Below are 15,167 nucleotides of genomic sequence, written 5' to 3' on the forward strand. Positions count from 1 at the left end.
TTTTACTACAGTATCATATGCCCTCTACAGAAAAAGGTATAGATCTCATCTTTGTATGTCTTGTTTCTACAGTAAGAAATGCTTCACTGCTGCTTAGCTAATTCCCACTCATCTTTCAAGTATCAGTTCAAGTTTTATCTATTCAGCAAGCCTTCCATGACCCTGTTCTCTAGACAGGCCTAAGTGAATTTTTCATGTTTTCAACCCACCCTGTTTATCTTCCTACTAAAGTATTCTACAACATGTTTCCCATGAGACTATATTCCATGGGGACAGAACTGTGGTTTTAGTTCTGAATATAAAGCCTCTGATTATAGGAGATGCATAAGCACCTATTTTAGCTAGTGAATGGACTCTTTACAATTCTGACAGGGAGAAAAGACAAGACAGAAAGCCATAAATAGTTGTAGGAATCAACGGTTTGTGGGATGCTCAAAAAACAAGAAATCAGGTACTTTAATACAAAACTTATCAAAGCCTTCACATTTTGTACCTTTCCAAAGGGAAAGGGATGTAGTCATTTTCCAAACATACTGACTAAAGACTTCGTTTGGGGAAGCATTTCAGAAACACCTATCTGTCTCTACTTCAGATAATAAACTAAATAAGACAGACAAGGTAAAGAGCACCCAGCTTCAATAACACTTAATATTTTACAACCAAACTTGTTTCTTTTTGCTCCTTTTTCAGTTTTCATTGTCGTACCCCACATACCCCTCTCTGATCCCATTCTCTAAGCAAACAATATCATAAACTTGATTTCAAGTTATCTTATGTATTTATACTTAAGTGGTACAACGTATTATGTATCATTCTGAAGCTTGCTTTGTCCTTTAAACTGCATTCCTGAAATAGACTCATAACAGTATCTAAAGCTCTAGTTCATGCAATTTCAATCACTACAGAAAATTTAAGTGTTTCATTATACCATATTAATCAATTATCTTATTCATACACGTTTAGGCTCTTCCTTATTTTGTTGCTATTATAAACAAAACAAATATAGAAATTATTCTATTTGCCTCCTTTATATACAAGAAAATTTCTCTAGAGGTTACATCTAGGAACTGAATTGCTTTTCTCCAAAGTATTCTCAGTAAAAAAAAAAAAAAAGAAAGAAAGAAAGAAAAAGGAAAAACAACGAAGGAAAAAAAAAAACAAAGGTCACTTTCACAACGTAAGCATTCATTAACTATTTACCAAATGAATGAAAACTGGACAGGTCAATTTTTCTTAATATTGCCAAACTTTTTTCCGAAGGGGTTAGAACAGATTTGTACTCCCAATAGTTGGCGCCCTACAGTCTTACTGACTTAGTATCATAAACCTTTATTAAGATTTTATTTGTTTATTTGACAGAGAGATCACAAGTAGGCAGAGAAGCAGGCAGAGGGGAGGGGGAAAGCAGGTTCCCTGCTGAGCAGAGGGCCCAATACAGGGCTCCATCCCAGGAACCTGAGATCATGACCTGAACCTAAGGCAGAGGCTTTAACCCACTGAGCCACCCAGGTGCGCCTCATCCACCATTTTAATGTTATTCACTCTGATGAGTGAGACACAGTATTTTACAGTGTTACAGCCAAAATTTTATTATTTCATCTTTAGCACTTTATTTGAATGGGCTCTTATCGCCTATTACATTGTTCTAATAGACTATTACAAAGGGCTGATTATTTTTTTAAGGTTGATTTTTCTTTTAATGTCTATTTTCTCTATGGAATTTTGCAGAACACTTTTATTGGTTCTAATAGTTTATATCCTGAAAATTCCACAAAGACAATTATATATTCTGTAAATATGGATAATTTTGTTATCTTCCTTAGCAAACAAAGGAATTTCCCGCTTGTTCCTAATTCACCAAGAGTACTGTTCATCACAATTATCACCTAAACTCTATCAAATAATTTTTCTAAACACTTCACATAATTTCAGATAAGGATAGGTTTTCCCCCTACCGTAACATGACTATCTGGTATATTATAGTAAAATATTTGTTAATAGTAAACTATCCCTGGATAGTAAACCTCCTTTATCCAGATAAAAACCTCTAGGTCTTAGAAATGTATTGACCCCAATCATTAATATTTTTATTTAGCTGACCTTTTCTACAATTTCTTTCTCTTTGTAATTTCCATTTCTACTTTAATTATCCCTTTCCTAATTACTCTTCTTTCTTCCTAATTTAGGTTGCTCTTTTTCTAGTTTCTACTGCTTTTGCTAATACTAATATATTTAAGACTTGTATTTATCCAAGTAGTGCTTTAGCTAGCCCCAGTATTTTTACTAACAGTACTTTCACTAACATTCACATATCAACCCTGTGTATTTCCTCTTTATCACATTATAAAAGGACCTTCTGATACTTTTAAGTATAATTCAGAAGAGGAATTTATTTTGTGTATTTCAACATCATTTCAACTATCACTATGGTCAGACAATAGGATCAAGTATTCCTTGATGAAATATTTTAAGACTTTCTTTTAACCTTCCATGTTCTATAGTTATAATCTACTATTAAAACCTAGGTAATTATCTTCACTTACCTGCTCACTTCTGAGAACAAACTCGGGATCTGAGGAAATATGCCTGAGAAAATTTTCCAAAATTATCTCTTCAAAACAATGTTTCTTCTATTCCCTTTGATATCTTCCTCTGACATATTTTAGAACGCTTCAATCCATACCAAACTCATGCAATTGCTCTTTCATAATTAATTCTTTATTTCTTTGGACTACATTCTAAATGAATGCCTAATGGCTGTCAAGTCTTAAATTCTCCCTTTGATGACATCTACTATAGCTTCTTTCCCTCAGTAAAACAAATTTATTAAATTTATCCCCCTTTTTGGTACCAGATACAATTTCTTCTTTCATCTCTCTGGCACCTTAAATATGCTATTTCTTTCTTTTATTATTCATCCCTCCCCATCTAAAATTTTGTGATTATCTCTGCTTATCCTGTCACTCCCTTGCAGAACTAGATCATATAATGCAGGTTTAGAACTTCTTGCTCTAAGATAGTATTTTGAATTTTTATAGACACAGTCATCAACTTAGTTAAGCAGACATCTCAGTTCAAGTCCTGGTTTTAAGACTATGTCTGTCTTCTCCCTTTGATTTCCCACAAATGAGATTTTAGATTAAGTTATTATCCAAACAAGGACCCTCTTGAGTATTAACAGAGTCTCCATTAATAACTACATTTAAAAAAAGCATAAACTGGGAGTCTCAAAGGTAACCTGAGATATATGATCACCCTAGACATAAGCTTTAGCCAATGCAGCAGTGATCAGTGGCTTTCTTTAGTCTCCTTTACAAGCATGGAGACTAATATTAGGCCCTGGCTTCATGTAGGTATAAGCCTGACTCTATTCCTCTATGTTTCATGAAGCAGTTTTAGCCTTTTTTAAAAAAATTTTTTAAAGATTTATTTATTTAGTTATTTGACAGAGAGAGAGATAGAGAGAGAGGGAACACAAGTAGGGAGAGTGGGACAGGGAGAAGCAGACCTCCTGCCGACCAGGCAGCCCAATGTGGAACTCGATCCTAGGACCCTGGGATCATGACCTGAGCCAAAGGCAGATGCTTAATGACCAAGCCACCCAGGTGCCCAGTTTTAGTCCTTTTAACATACAAGAAGCAAATTCTTGCCTACAAGTACCTGCTTCTCTATGCTAAACCCAATCCTCTTCATCACTGTAGATTATCTTAGACTTTAAACACATAAAGATTTAGTTTCTGTATTCTCTTTTTTAGTTCTCTTTAATAGTGTCTGTATTCTCTTTTTAAAATTTTATTCTTACTTTATGTTTGAAATGAGGAGGTATAAACAGTGAGATTAGTGTGCCACCTTCAATAAAAGAAACACCAATTTTTTAAACATGCATTCCCTTTACTCAGCAACTACTTTCAGGAATTTATGTTACAAAATCATTCCCACATACACATTTTAGATGGATATCTAAATATTCAAAGAAGTGCTATTTTTAATAGAATAAAACTAATCTAGTTTACATGAATAGTAAACTAGTTTTAGTAGTGTAGTTTATATCTTACTTCTTTTAAGAACAAAGGAGCTCAAGTAAAAATTATATAAGTAAGTTATGGCCGAGACATGTTACGAAACAATATAAAGGTAATGTCACAGGAAAAATGTCCATAATAGAATGCTCAATGAAAAAAATATATATACAGAAGTTTGTAGATGTGAATATATATAGGAAACAAAAATGTACGCGACTAACAAAAAATTATAGTGAAGTAGAAAATGTTTGGGGCACAAGAATAGAGAAAAACAGAAGAATAGCGAGAAGAAGCTGAAAAGGTGGATTAAAACCAAATAACGGAAAGCACTAGGGGCTGAACTACTTATTTTAACCTTTCACAAAATGTGAATCCAAAAGAATTTAAGAAGAATTTAAGCAAGGAGTGACAGTATGAAATAGCATTCGGGAAGACTAATCTGAATGAAGAATAGAGAATACAGTGGATAAAAAAGAAAAAACTTCTATTAGTCACTGTTTTGTTTCAAATACTATACTAGATTTTGTTCATATTAAAGATATTTTTCATATTTTTAAAAAGCTGGATTGAGGGTGCCTGGGTGGCTCAGTGGGTTAAAGCCTCTGCCTTCAGCTCAGTTCATGATCTCAGGGTCCTGGGATCAACCCGCAACAGGCTCTCTGGTCAGCAGGGAGCCTGCTCCCGCCCTCCTCTCTGCTTGCCTCTCTATTTGTGATCTCTCTCCCTCTGTCAAATAAATAAATAAAATCTTAAAAAATAAAAAAAGCTGGATTAAGCTTTAATACAGTATACATTAAAATTATTTTTATATACACAAATATCTTACAAAAAAATTTTACATGAAAAAAATGAAAGCAAAGTACTGAAACGCAATGTTTAAATTTATACGGAAACGCAATGTTTAAATTTATACATAAAAATAAATTTCCTTGGGGTTCCTGAGTGGCTCAGTTGGTTAAGTGTCTGACCCTTGGTTTCAGACCAGGTCATGATCTCAGGATCCTGGGATCAAGTCCCATAGTTGGCTGTGCACTCAGCAGGCAGTCTGCTTGAGGATTCTCTTCCTCGGTCCCTCCCTGGGCTCACACTAGTATGCTCTCTTTCTCTCTCTCTAAAATAAATAAATCCTTTAAAAATATAATAAAATAATGGTAAGACATAAATTTTCTTCAATTTTCTGCTTGTGTTTCCACTTAAGTGTGGAAAACCATAAAGTAGACCTCAAAAATAAGATACTTATAACTTGGTAACAATTTTTCTACTAAAGTATAATAAGGAAACTATCCAGCTTTGTGGCTAAGGGTCATTATTTTAAAATCATATTTATGTAATTTACAGTCTGTCCACTGCTTCAAATAACTGGAAATTTCTATTTCTTTTACTATTGGCATCATCACACTGCCCCACCTCTCCTCCCACACAAATTCCAAGATCCCTGAACATATCAATCTGTTAACATACAAAAAAAGCAGTAAAAGCTGAACTCCCTTAAGAAATGCAAAAGGAAATACAGGTTAAAAAATGAAAATTTCTAAAAGTAAACCTGTTTCACAAATTACATTAATTTTAAAGAAACTAAAAAGGAACTATCAAAAATGAGCAAATAAATAGAGAATGCAAATATCTGACTTTTATCATTGGTGATCAAAGAAATGCACATTAGAATAATAAATTAAGGGGTGCCTGGGTGATGCAGTCTGTTGAGCCTCCAATTCTTAGTTTCGGCTCAGGTGGTGACCTCAGAACTGTGACATCAAGAGCTGAGTCGGGCTACATGATCAGTGTGGAGTCTGCTTGGATTTCTCTTTCACTCTCCTGCTGATCGTCCCCCACCCAATAAATAAATAAATCATAAATAAATAAATAAATAAATAAATGTGATTTTTCAGTATATTATAATTGATTCCTAACTATAAAGTATCCAGTTGCGAGGCACACTTCTAGTGAAAGACTAGTGAAATTTTTTGGAGAGTAATATATTTATGTATCACAAAGTTAAGAAATACCATTTCACCAAAAATTTTGCCCTAGTGTATTTTTTTTAATTAAGGATATTATTTCATTTATTTGACAGATAGAGATATTAAGAGACAGAAAACACAACCAGGGAGAGCTGGTGAGAGAAAAGCAAAGCGGGGCTCGATCCCAGGACACTGACATCACCACCTGAAATGAAGGCAGACACTTACCAACTGAGTCACTGAAGTGCCCCTAACTCTAGTGTTTTAAAATGAAAAAAAGAGGTAAAGAGATAAACATGAATAATGAATAAACTCTGTAACAGTGAAAAAATGAAAAGATACACTGAAAGTAAAATAACTGTGATTTATCCTTATAGCCAATTAGTAAGAAGCCAATAATTATATGCTCTTACAGGATATTTAATAATGTTTGTTAAGTGAATGAGGAGAGAGAAGAGAGAATAGGAAGGTTATAAAAGATCACATACACACACCAAATAACTGTGAGTATTAACTGCGGTTATTCCTAGCTCACTACTTAAGAATCCTTTTTTTATACCCTTTCGTCTTTGAAATATTCTTCAGTACACATATGTTACTTATAGTAAGTCAGATTCTAAAAATATATAGTAAGGCAATAAAAATTCTCTCAGGCAGCTATTATATACAAGTCATTTAACTCAGTACGCTGTAATCTAAAGTGCATTTTACCATTAAACAAAATGTCTTTCCTGATGTAACTACGTAAAACAAAGAAAAATTTTAAAGATAAACTTCATTATACAATCAGCAAAAATATGTAAATGTCACTTAAAAGGTTCCACATAGATTACTGACAGTACTGCTTTGTAAATAAAACAAAAACACTTAAAATTTACCTGCATTGCACTTTTCCCCAATTTCACCACTTCAAATAGTGTGACAGGCTCCCCTTCACCATTCTGTTGGGGGTGCCCATTTGCTCTTCCACGGCCCGCTCCTCTAATGGTAGCTTCAATTCTACTCTTCTCTCCTGGAGATTTTCGAGGTTTCTTATTTGTAGACTGAATAAAAAGATGAGGAAAATATTAAATTAAATAAGGGGTACACTTTGCTTTATGCAGAATACCACAATTATGTTTCATCCTGTGCAAAGTACTTAGCACTACCACAGGTTAAGAGATTTAATTTCTGACCAAAGGACGCTTCACAATTTGTTTTCAGTAATAATTGCAAAGCAAAGTGTAATTTGTATAAGACATGAAAAATTTTTTTAAAAATGTTATGCACAACAAGAATGCAAATGCTGAATATTTTAACCATGTCCCCTTTGACATCTCCATCTTTAAACCTTCCTGATACTATTCCCTCAGAAACCTTATTCAATAAGGCATTACTTGGAAAAGTTGCATATTCAACTTCTCTCTCTATACAAGTCCTTGAGTATTTTTTTTTAATCCAGTCATGCAACCAATATACGTTGAACATATTTAAGACTGTTCTAGGTACTAAAAATACTAACAATAAACAAACATTCTTGCCTCTGATGGAATTTACATTCTTCAATTAACATCCCAGCCCATGCCCCCCATTTTTTTTTTAAAGTCAACACCAGCCAACACCTTATCTATGTCCAAACCCTTGAGCCAAGGATATTTGACAGAATCGCCTACGTGTCACTATTATTATTCCCATAAATTTCATTCATATATAAACTCATCACAGTTACTGCTTTACCAAGCTTACCAATGAAAATAGTGTTGCTAAATGTAATAGACATGTTTTGAAACCCTATCAATAGGCCACATGATTTCATCTTTTCCTTTCAGATATCTTTTCCCTTCCCTGTATTTCTTATCTGTTAGAATTACTTAGGGCTCTACTCAGTATCTTTTCTTCTTAATCTTTATACTCTTTTAAGGGATTTACCATCAAAACAGTCTGTTTCAGTTATCAACTTCTCAATGTATTCTTCATCTTCACATCTACCCTTGTTTGTCCCACATTATGATCCTGGAGCTGGACCTGTAAACGTTTTTGTTATCTGCTACAGTGTTCAGTTTTTTAACTAAAGGGCACGGGAGGAATACTACAAAGTATGGTATGTAGGGGCTTCCCTCCCAACTTATTGCACCTGTTCCCATCACTTTCTATTCTTCTGTTCTTCATAGTACTCTTTCAACTCTTTTTGGTTAACAATCTTACAATCATTTCTGTGTGCAGATTAATATGTAATAAATTTACTATTTATTTTTAAGTAAATTATTTTTAGAACAGTTCTAGATTTACCAAAAAGCTGTGAAGACAGTACAGAAAACTCCCACATACATCACATTCACTTACTCTATTATTAACTCCTTACCATTTGTATGGTACATTTGCTACAGTTAGTGAACCAATATTGAGAGAATAACGAAAAGTCCCTACTTAATTCAGATTTTCTTAGCTTTGCCTAATGGCCATTTTCTGTTCCAGGACCCCATCCAGGACACCCTATAACATTTATGTCATGTGCCTCTAAACTCCTTTTGGCTTTGACAGGCTTTCCCTGGTTTTCTGGTGACCCTGACTGTTGTGAGGATTTCTGGCCAAGTGTTTTATAGAAGGTTTCTCAACTGGGTTTTGTCTGATGGGTTTTTCTTATCACTACATTGGGATTAAGGGTTTGGAAAGGAAGATGTAAGAGAGAAAGTTTTACTTTTTTTCACCTTGTATCAAAGGTATACACTATCAACAAAATTTATCACTGAGGAAGCTGACCTTAATCAGTTGACTGAGGTGGTGTCTGTCATGTTTCTCAACTGTAAAGTTACTTTTCCACCCTGTTCCATTCTGTATTTCTGGAAGAAAGACACTACATACATCCCATTACACATTTATGGGGTGGGGTGTTATTCTCCACCTCTTTCACGGGCGGAGTATTTACGCATATCTAGAATTTTTTAGTAAGGTAGATTTATCTGTTCTCATTCGATCATTTAAACTAATGTGGACTCATCAAACTTATTTTATACTTTGAGTTATAATTCAACACAGTTCTGTTCTTCAACCTGTTTCAGCTCTGGCCGTAGGGAGATCTTCATCCATTTCACATATTTCCATCTGTGTGTGTGTGTGTATGTGTGGGTCTTACTGGTTACCTTCTGGAAGCCCAATATTCTGCAGGCTCATCTTGTGTATTCCCTTCCTCAATTTTTGGAACTAGTCAATACTCCAAGGAGCTCTGGTTCCTTTTACTGAAGAATGATATTAAAGATGAAGATCTGGGCACTTGATTTTGCTCCTTGATACTGAGTGTAAGTACTGCTGCATTTAATAATTTATTATCCATATTAAGATAAATATAAGTTCATACTAGTTATCTCCAACTCTAACCATTACCATATGAATGCATCATCCCCCTTACTAATCCATATGGTCACAACCCAACAGTGACAAACCTGACACCAACTAGTATACACGTATAGCAGTACTAGAACTATTTAGGTGCTGTGATGAGCACTGGGTGGTACACTTAACTAATGAAGCACTGAGCACTACATCAAAAACTAATTATGTACTATACAGTGGCTAACTGTATAACATAAAAAAACTGTTCAATCACACCCCAGCAGAAACAACTTTATTAACTAGATTGCATTGCTTACATATACAATGTAGTTTCTTTGATTTTAGGCTTACAGATTAATTTCAAAAGTTATTTAAGTCAGCAACATCCTGCCCAATTCCCTTCAGTAACATTGTTTCAAACACTTCAAACAGAGGTAGACTGCTTTGTTACATTCTACATTCCCTTCTGGTATCCACCTAACCTCTTACATGACTTTATAAAATCTGTACTTCTAAAGTTCACTTTTTCTGTTAAGTTCAATGGGTTTTAACAAATGCAGTATCATGTATGTACAATCTGGTATCTCATCACCTTAAAAAAATCCCTGTGCTTCTCCCATTCAAACCTCCCACTTCTCTTTAGCAAACAATGAATTCTTTTATCTTAACTATAGTTTCGGCTTTTACAATCATATAATTAAATCACACAGTATGCAGCCTTTTTAGACTGTATCTCTCACTTTAACAATATATAAAAAGATTCATCCATGTCTTTTAGTGCTGAATAGCTAATTTCCTTTTATTTCTAAGTAATATTTCATTGTATGAAGGTATTACATTTTGTCATCCACTAACCTAATGATGGACATCTTGGTCACCATTTCTTGGCAGTTAGGAATAAAGCTGCAATACACATTCACATGCAGCATTTTGTGTGGGCATAATTTCCAAATGAGTTGTGTAAACATCCAGGAGGATGATTATTAAATCATATGATAAAACTATATTTTGCTTTGTAAAAAAACTGCCAATCTTCCAAAGTAGATATAATATTTTGTATTCCCTCCAGTGATGAATAAGAGTTCCTGATGCTCTGTAACACTGACAGCTTTATAATCTTGTCAAGTATTTAGATTTCAGCCATTTTAATAGGTATACAGTTGTTATTCTATTGTTGTCTTAATTTGCAATTCCTGAATAATAAATAATTAAGGACTTTTTAATAATTAACAATTCTTCATCAAATTAAATTTTCTACTGCAATTACTAGAATATTGTCTCCTGACTACATCCTGACTCTCTCTATTTGTACTATCTAACATGATAGCACTACTCTCATGAAGCTAAGCGTACAAAATATGGCTAGTCAAAAACAAAATTTGCAATAAGCATAAAATATCCACAAGATTGTGAAGACATGAAGTTCAGAATGAAAAATACCGTACAAAATCTCTCACTTACAATATTATAGTGATTACATGATAAAATAACTTTAGATACACAAAAATTAATTTCATTACCCATTTTTTGTAACTCAGACAATATTAAGGTTCAGATGTGGCTCACATCCTATTTCTATTAAATGATCCCATGCTATTCTAATTCTATAATCACAGTAATTCTTATAATGTAACATAATCCCATTACTTCCTTGTTTAATCTCTGATCTTTAGTGACCCTCATTAACCACCAATTTAAAATCTAAACTCCTAAGCATGGCAACTAAGGCTATCATTTACCACCTGTTCAGTCATCTACCGCACCAGATCCTTCTTTACAGGCTGATAAATTTAAAATTGCTTAAAAACATCATCATTTCATGCTTTCATTCTTTACAGCTGGACTCCTGATTTGGGCTCCTAGTAAGTCTTGTCTCTGTGCTCACTTTTCAGAAGAACAGGTATTTTCTCAGTATTGTTCAAGCACGTAAGTGTCTCTACACACAAGGGTGTGTATATGTCCGAAAACAGGTGGCAAAATGTTGTATTTCTTTATTAAATAAGTAATACATTTACATGGTCTAAAATTCAAAAGGTAATTAAAGTTCTACAATGAAAGCTTGCACACCCCTGCCCTCAATCCACAATCTACCTTCCTAAGAGACAAACACTACTAGTCTTTCCTTATATGTCATATAAACAAAGAAATATGTATGGAATAAAAGAAGAAATAAATAAATGGAAACCCACTCTATGTTCATGGATTGGAAGAGTTAATTTTATTAAAATGACAATACTCCCCAAAGCAACCTACAGATTCAATGTAATCTCTATCAAAATCCAAATGACATGTTTTGCAGAAATAGAAAAACCCATTCTATAATTAATAGAGACTCTCAAAAGGATCTCAAACGACCAGAATAATCTTGAAAAGCAACAACAATGGAAGACACACTTCTTGACTTGAAAACTTATTACAAAGCTAAACTATAAAAAGTGTGGTGCTGGCATGAAAGCAAACATACAGAGCAGTGGAATATAATAAAGAGCCCAAAAAACAAACCCTCACTTATATGGTTTACGGATTTTGACAAGGGTGCCAAAACCACTAAATGGGTAAAGAGCAAAAAGCAACTCACGGAATGGAAAATAATATTTACAAATCATGTATCTGATTAATTGAAAGATTCATTTATTAATAAATTTATTTATTTATTGAAGGATTTATTAAAAGATTAATATCCAAAATTCATAAAGAACTACTAAAACTTACAAATAACCTGACTTGAAAATTGGAAATAATCTGAATAGACAATTCTCTGAAGAAGATATGCAAATGTACATTAAGCACAGAAGAGATGCTCAATGTCACTAATCATTAGGGAAATATACATCAAAACTACAATGAGATGGAACCCCACACCTATTACGATGGCTACTATCAAAAAAAGAGAAAACAATGCTTGGAAAGGATGTGGAAACATTAGAATTCTTGTGCACTGTTGATGGGAATGTAAAATGGTATAGCCATTTTGGAAAACAGTATGTCAGCTCCTCAAAAATATAAAAATAGAATTACCATATGATCAACCAACTATATATACATATATACTCAAAAGAACTGAAACCAGGGTCTCAAAAAGTTATTTGTACAGCCATCATCACAGCAACATTATTCACAAGAGCTCAAACATGGAAGCAACCCAAGTATCCATCATTGAATTAACGGATGAACAAATGTGATATATACACACAACAGAGTATATTATTCAGCCTTAAAAATGAAGGAAATTCTAACACAATCTACAATATGGATGAACCTTGAGAATATCATACTAAGTGAAATAAGGCAATAACAAACAAGTACTAAATCACTCCACTTAAATAAGGTACTTAGTCAAAATCATAGAAACAGAAAGTGTTTGCCAGAGGCTAGGGAAAAAAGAAATAGGGAGGGGGCACCTGGGTGGCTCAGTGGGTTAAGCCTCTGCCTTCAGCTCAGGTCATAAATTCAGGATCCTGGGATCGAGCCCCACATCAGGCTCTCTGCTCGGCAGGGAGCCTGCTTCCCTCTCTCTCTCTGCCTCTCTGCCTACTTGTGATCTCTCTCTGTCAAATAAATAAATAAAATCTTAAAATAAAAAAAAGAAATAGGGAATTATTGTTTAATGGGTAGAATTTATGTTTTTGTAATTTTATAATAGTTTCAAGTGTACAAAATAATGAGTCAATATTTATATTTTCACAATCTCTTTACAACGTGATCACCACAATAAATCTATCATCTGTCACTGTACAGAGTTTTTACTATAGTACCAGTTATATTTTCTATGCCCAACACTGCATATCCATGTATTATTTTTCATAGAGTTAGTTTTAAAATATGAATAAAGTTCTAGAGATGGTGGTAATGACTGCACAGTATCATGAATGTATTTAATACAACTGAACTGTACAGGTAAAAATGGTTAAGTTGGCAAACCTTAGGTGTATTTCACCAAAATAAAAAGAAAAATTGGGAAAAAAACAAAATGCATATATATTTCCATGTATCTATAATATTTTGTTACTTATGCACAGCTCTGCACCATTCTACTTTCACATATTTTCAATCTATAGTATGTCCTAGAGAAGAGCTTACTTCTTTTCTGAAAGCTGCAGTGTTGCATTGAACTGATAGACATAACTTTTTTAGACACTAAGCCACTGACTTATATTTACTTTATTCTGAATCCTTTACAATTACAAATAACACCATGACAAGTAAGCCTGCATATGTGGGTGTATCACACACATATATTATTATACACAAATAGTATATAGTCAGTATAAACTAAACTCCATAAATACAGGAGAAATAAACCAGAATTCTCATACCTGGGAACCTTTAGCATAGGTCATGGGGGGGGGGGGGGGGGGGATAAATACAAAAAAATCCATTTGATCTTATCTAAGGTTCTATCACTTTTATCTTCCACTATCCCAAGAGTGACTTTCCCATGTCCCAAATCCAGACACTAACAATCAGAAAAGATGTTCAGAAAAACTGACCCTAATAAAAAGAGTAAGAACAGAGAATATAGTAATACAACAGGATACATACAATCTTAAGGTTATACCCCAAGAATACAATTTTGCAGGCCTGAAAACAAAACCCATCTCAGACATGTAACTACACTTATCCCACTCAAATTTGATGTTTCTTTGAAGTTTGGCCAGGGGGTGGGGGGTTAGCAGAAGAATTTTGACAATTATTTTAAAAGGTGATAATAGGGGCGCCTGTGTGGCTCAGTGGGTTAAAGGGTGATAATATATACATAACCCTTTAACTACTTGTGACAGGACAGGCTCCCTTCCCTACACGTTTCTGCCACACAGGTGAAGTGACATATAGCTGTATTCTCATTCCTAAACAAGGATCCAAGGTGCTCTCAAATGAAAGAAATAGATGATGTCCCACGACCAGCTTGCTTAGTTGTTTCAGTTCTGACACTGTGCCATCTTATTAACTGAGCCTTAATGCAGAAATTATAAATTACTTATACCTAAGTAACCCAGACAGTAAACTGGTTCCTATGAAGCTAGAATCCTGCCCTACCATTATCAGCCTATCCCAGGGACTGAAGGCCTTTCCTTGAATACCGCACCATTAAGTGGGTCTCCCACAAGAGGCTGCCAGACAACATAGATGGCATAGATCTAGCTCAGAAGACATCTATAAATGCTTACTGATCCTGAACACACACAGTCTCCCTGGTGGAACAAGATCCACTTATTTCATTTACCCCAACAACATCTTGGCTAGGAAATCGTTCTTCAATTAATAGCAAGTAAATCTCTTCCCAAATACCTGGCTCAACATAGCAGCCATGTCTAGCATCTACGACTTGTTTTATTGAGTCTCATCTACCCTACTTTCCAGAATTCTGCTAAGGACCTCAAGTGACATTTATGTGGTATCATAGCCAAATGTGCAGAACTAGAACCTAACCATTAGCAAAAAAAAGAAAAAAAAAATCAAACTGATCGAATCTACATAATACAAGGTAAGAGAAAGGATTTTTTTTTCACACTTCAACACAACTCTTACTTTTTATTCGTCAGTTACTATGTATCAGATAAATAAAAAAATTTGATCCTTCCATACACTACCACACACTTTTTCAAGTAACTTTTACTACTTAAGATGTACTTTCCAACATCCCATTAAGAGTGCTGACAGTTGGTGATGGAGGACTAATCATGCTTCCAAATCATTAAAAATAGTGTAAATGAGGAGGAAGCAAGATGGCGGAGGAGTAGGAGACTAAAATATCATCAGGTCCCAGGAGCTCAGCTACTTAGTTATCAAATCATTCAGAACACATACAAACACATCAGAGGTAGAAAAGAAGAAGAAAACAAATTCTAGGAAGAGAAAATCAACCACTTTCTGG

General features: G+C 34.2%; 1 protein-coding gene across 3 annotated transcripts in view; it reads right to left on the reverse strand.

Annotated features, from left to right (window-relative positions):
• STAG1 (STAG1 cohesin complex component) overlaps positions 1–15,167 on the reverse strand; it is a 428,530-nt gene that overhangs the window by 269,103 nt on the left and 144,260 nt on the right. For all 3 annotated transcript variants that reach the window (XM_059390978.1, XM_059390976.1, XM_059390977.1), the window contains one exon: positions 6,862–7,026. In XM_059390978.1, the coding sequence (XP_059246961.1) occupies positions 6,862–7,026 (165 nt within the window). The remainder of the gene's footprint in view (positions 1–6,861; positions 7,027–15,167) is intronic.

This window comes from Mustela nigripes, chromosome 2 (genome assembly GCF_022355385.1).
Source record: "Mustela nigripes isolate SB6536 chromosome 2, MUSNIG.SB6536, whole genome shotgun sequence".
Lineage (NCBI taxonomy): Eukaryota > Metazoa > Chordata > Mammalia > Carnivora > Mustelidae > Mustela > Mustela nigripes.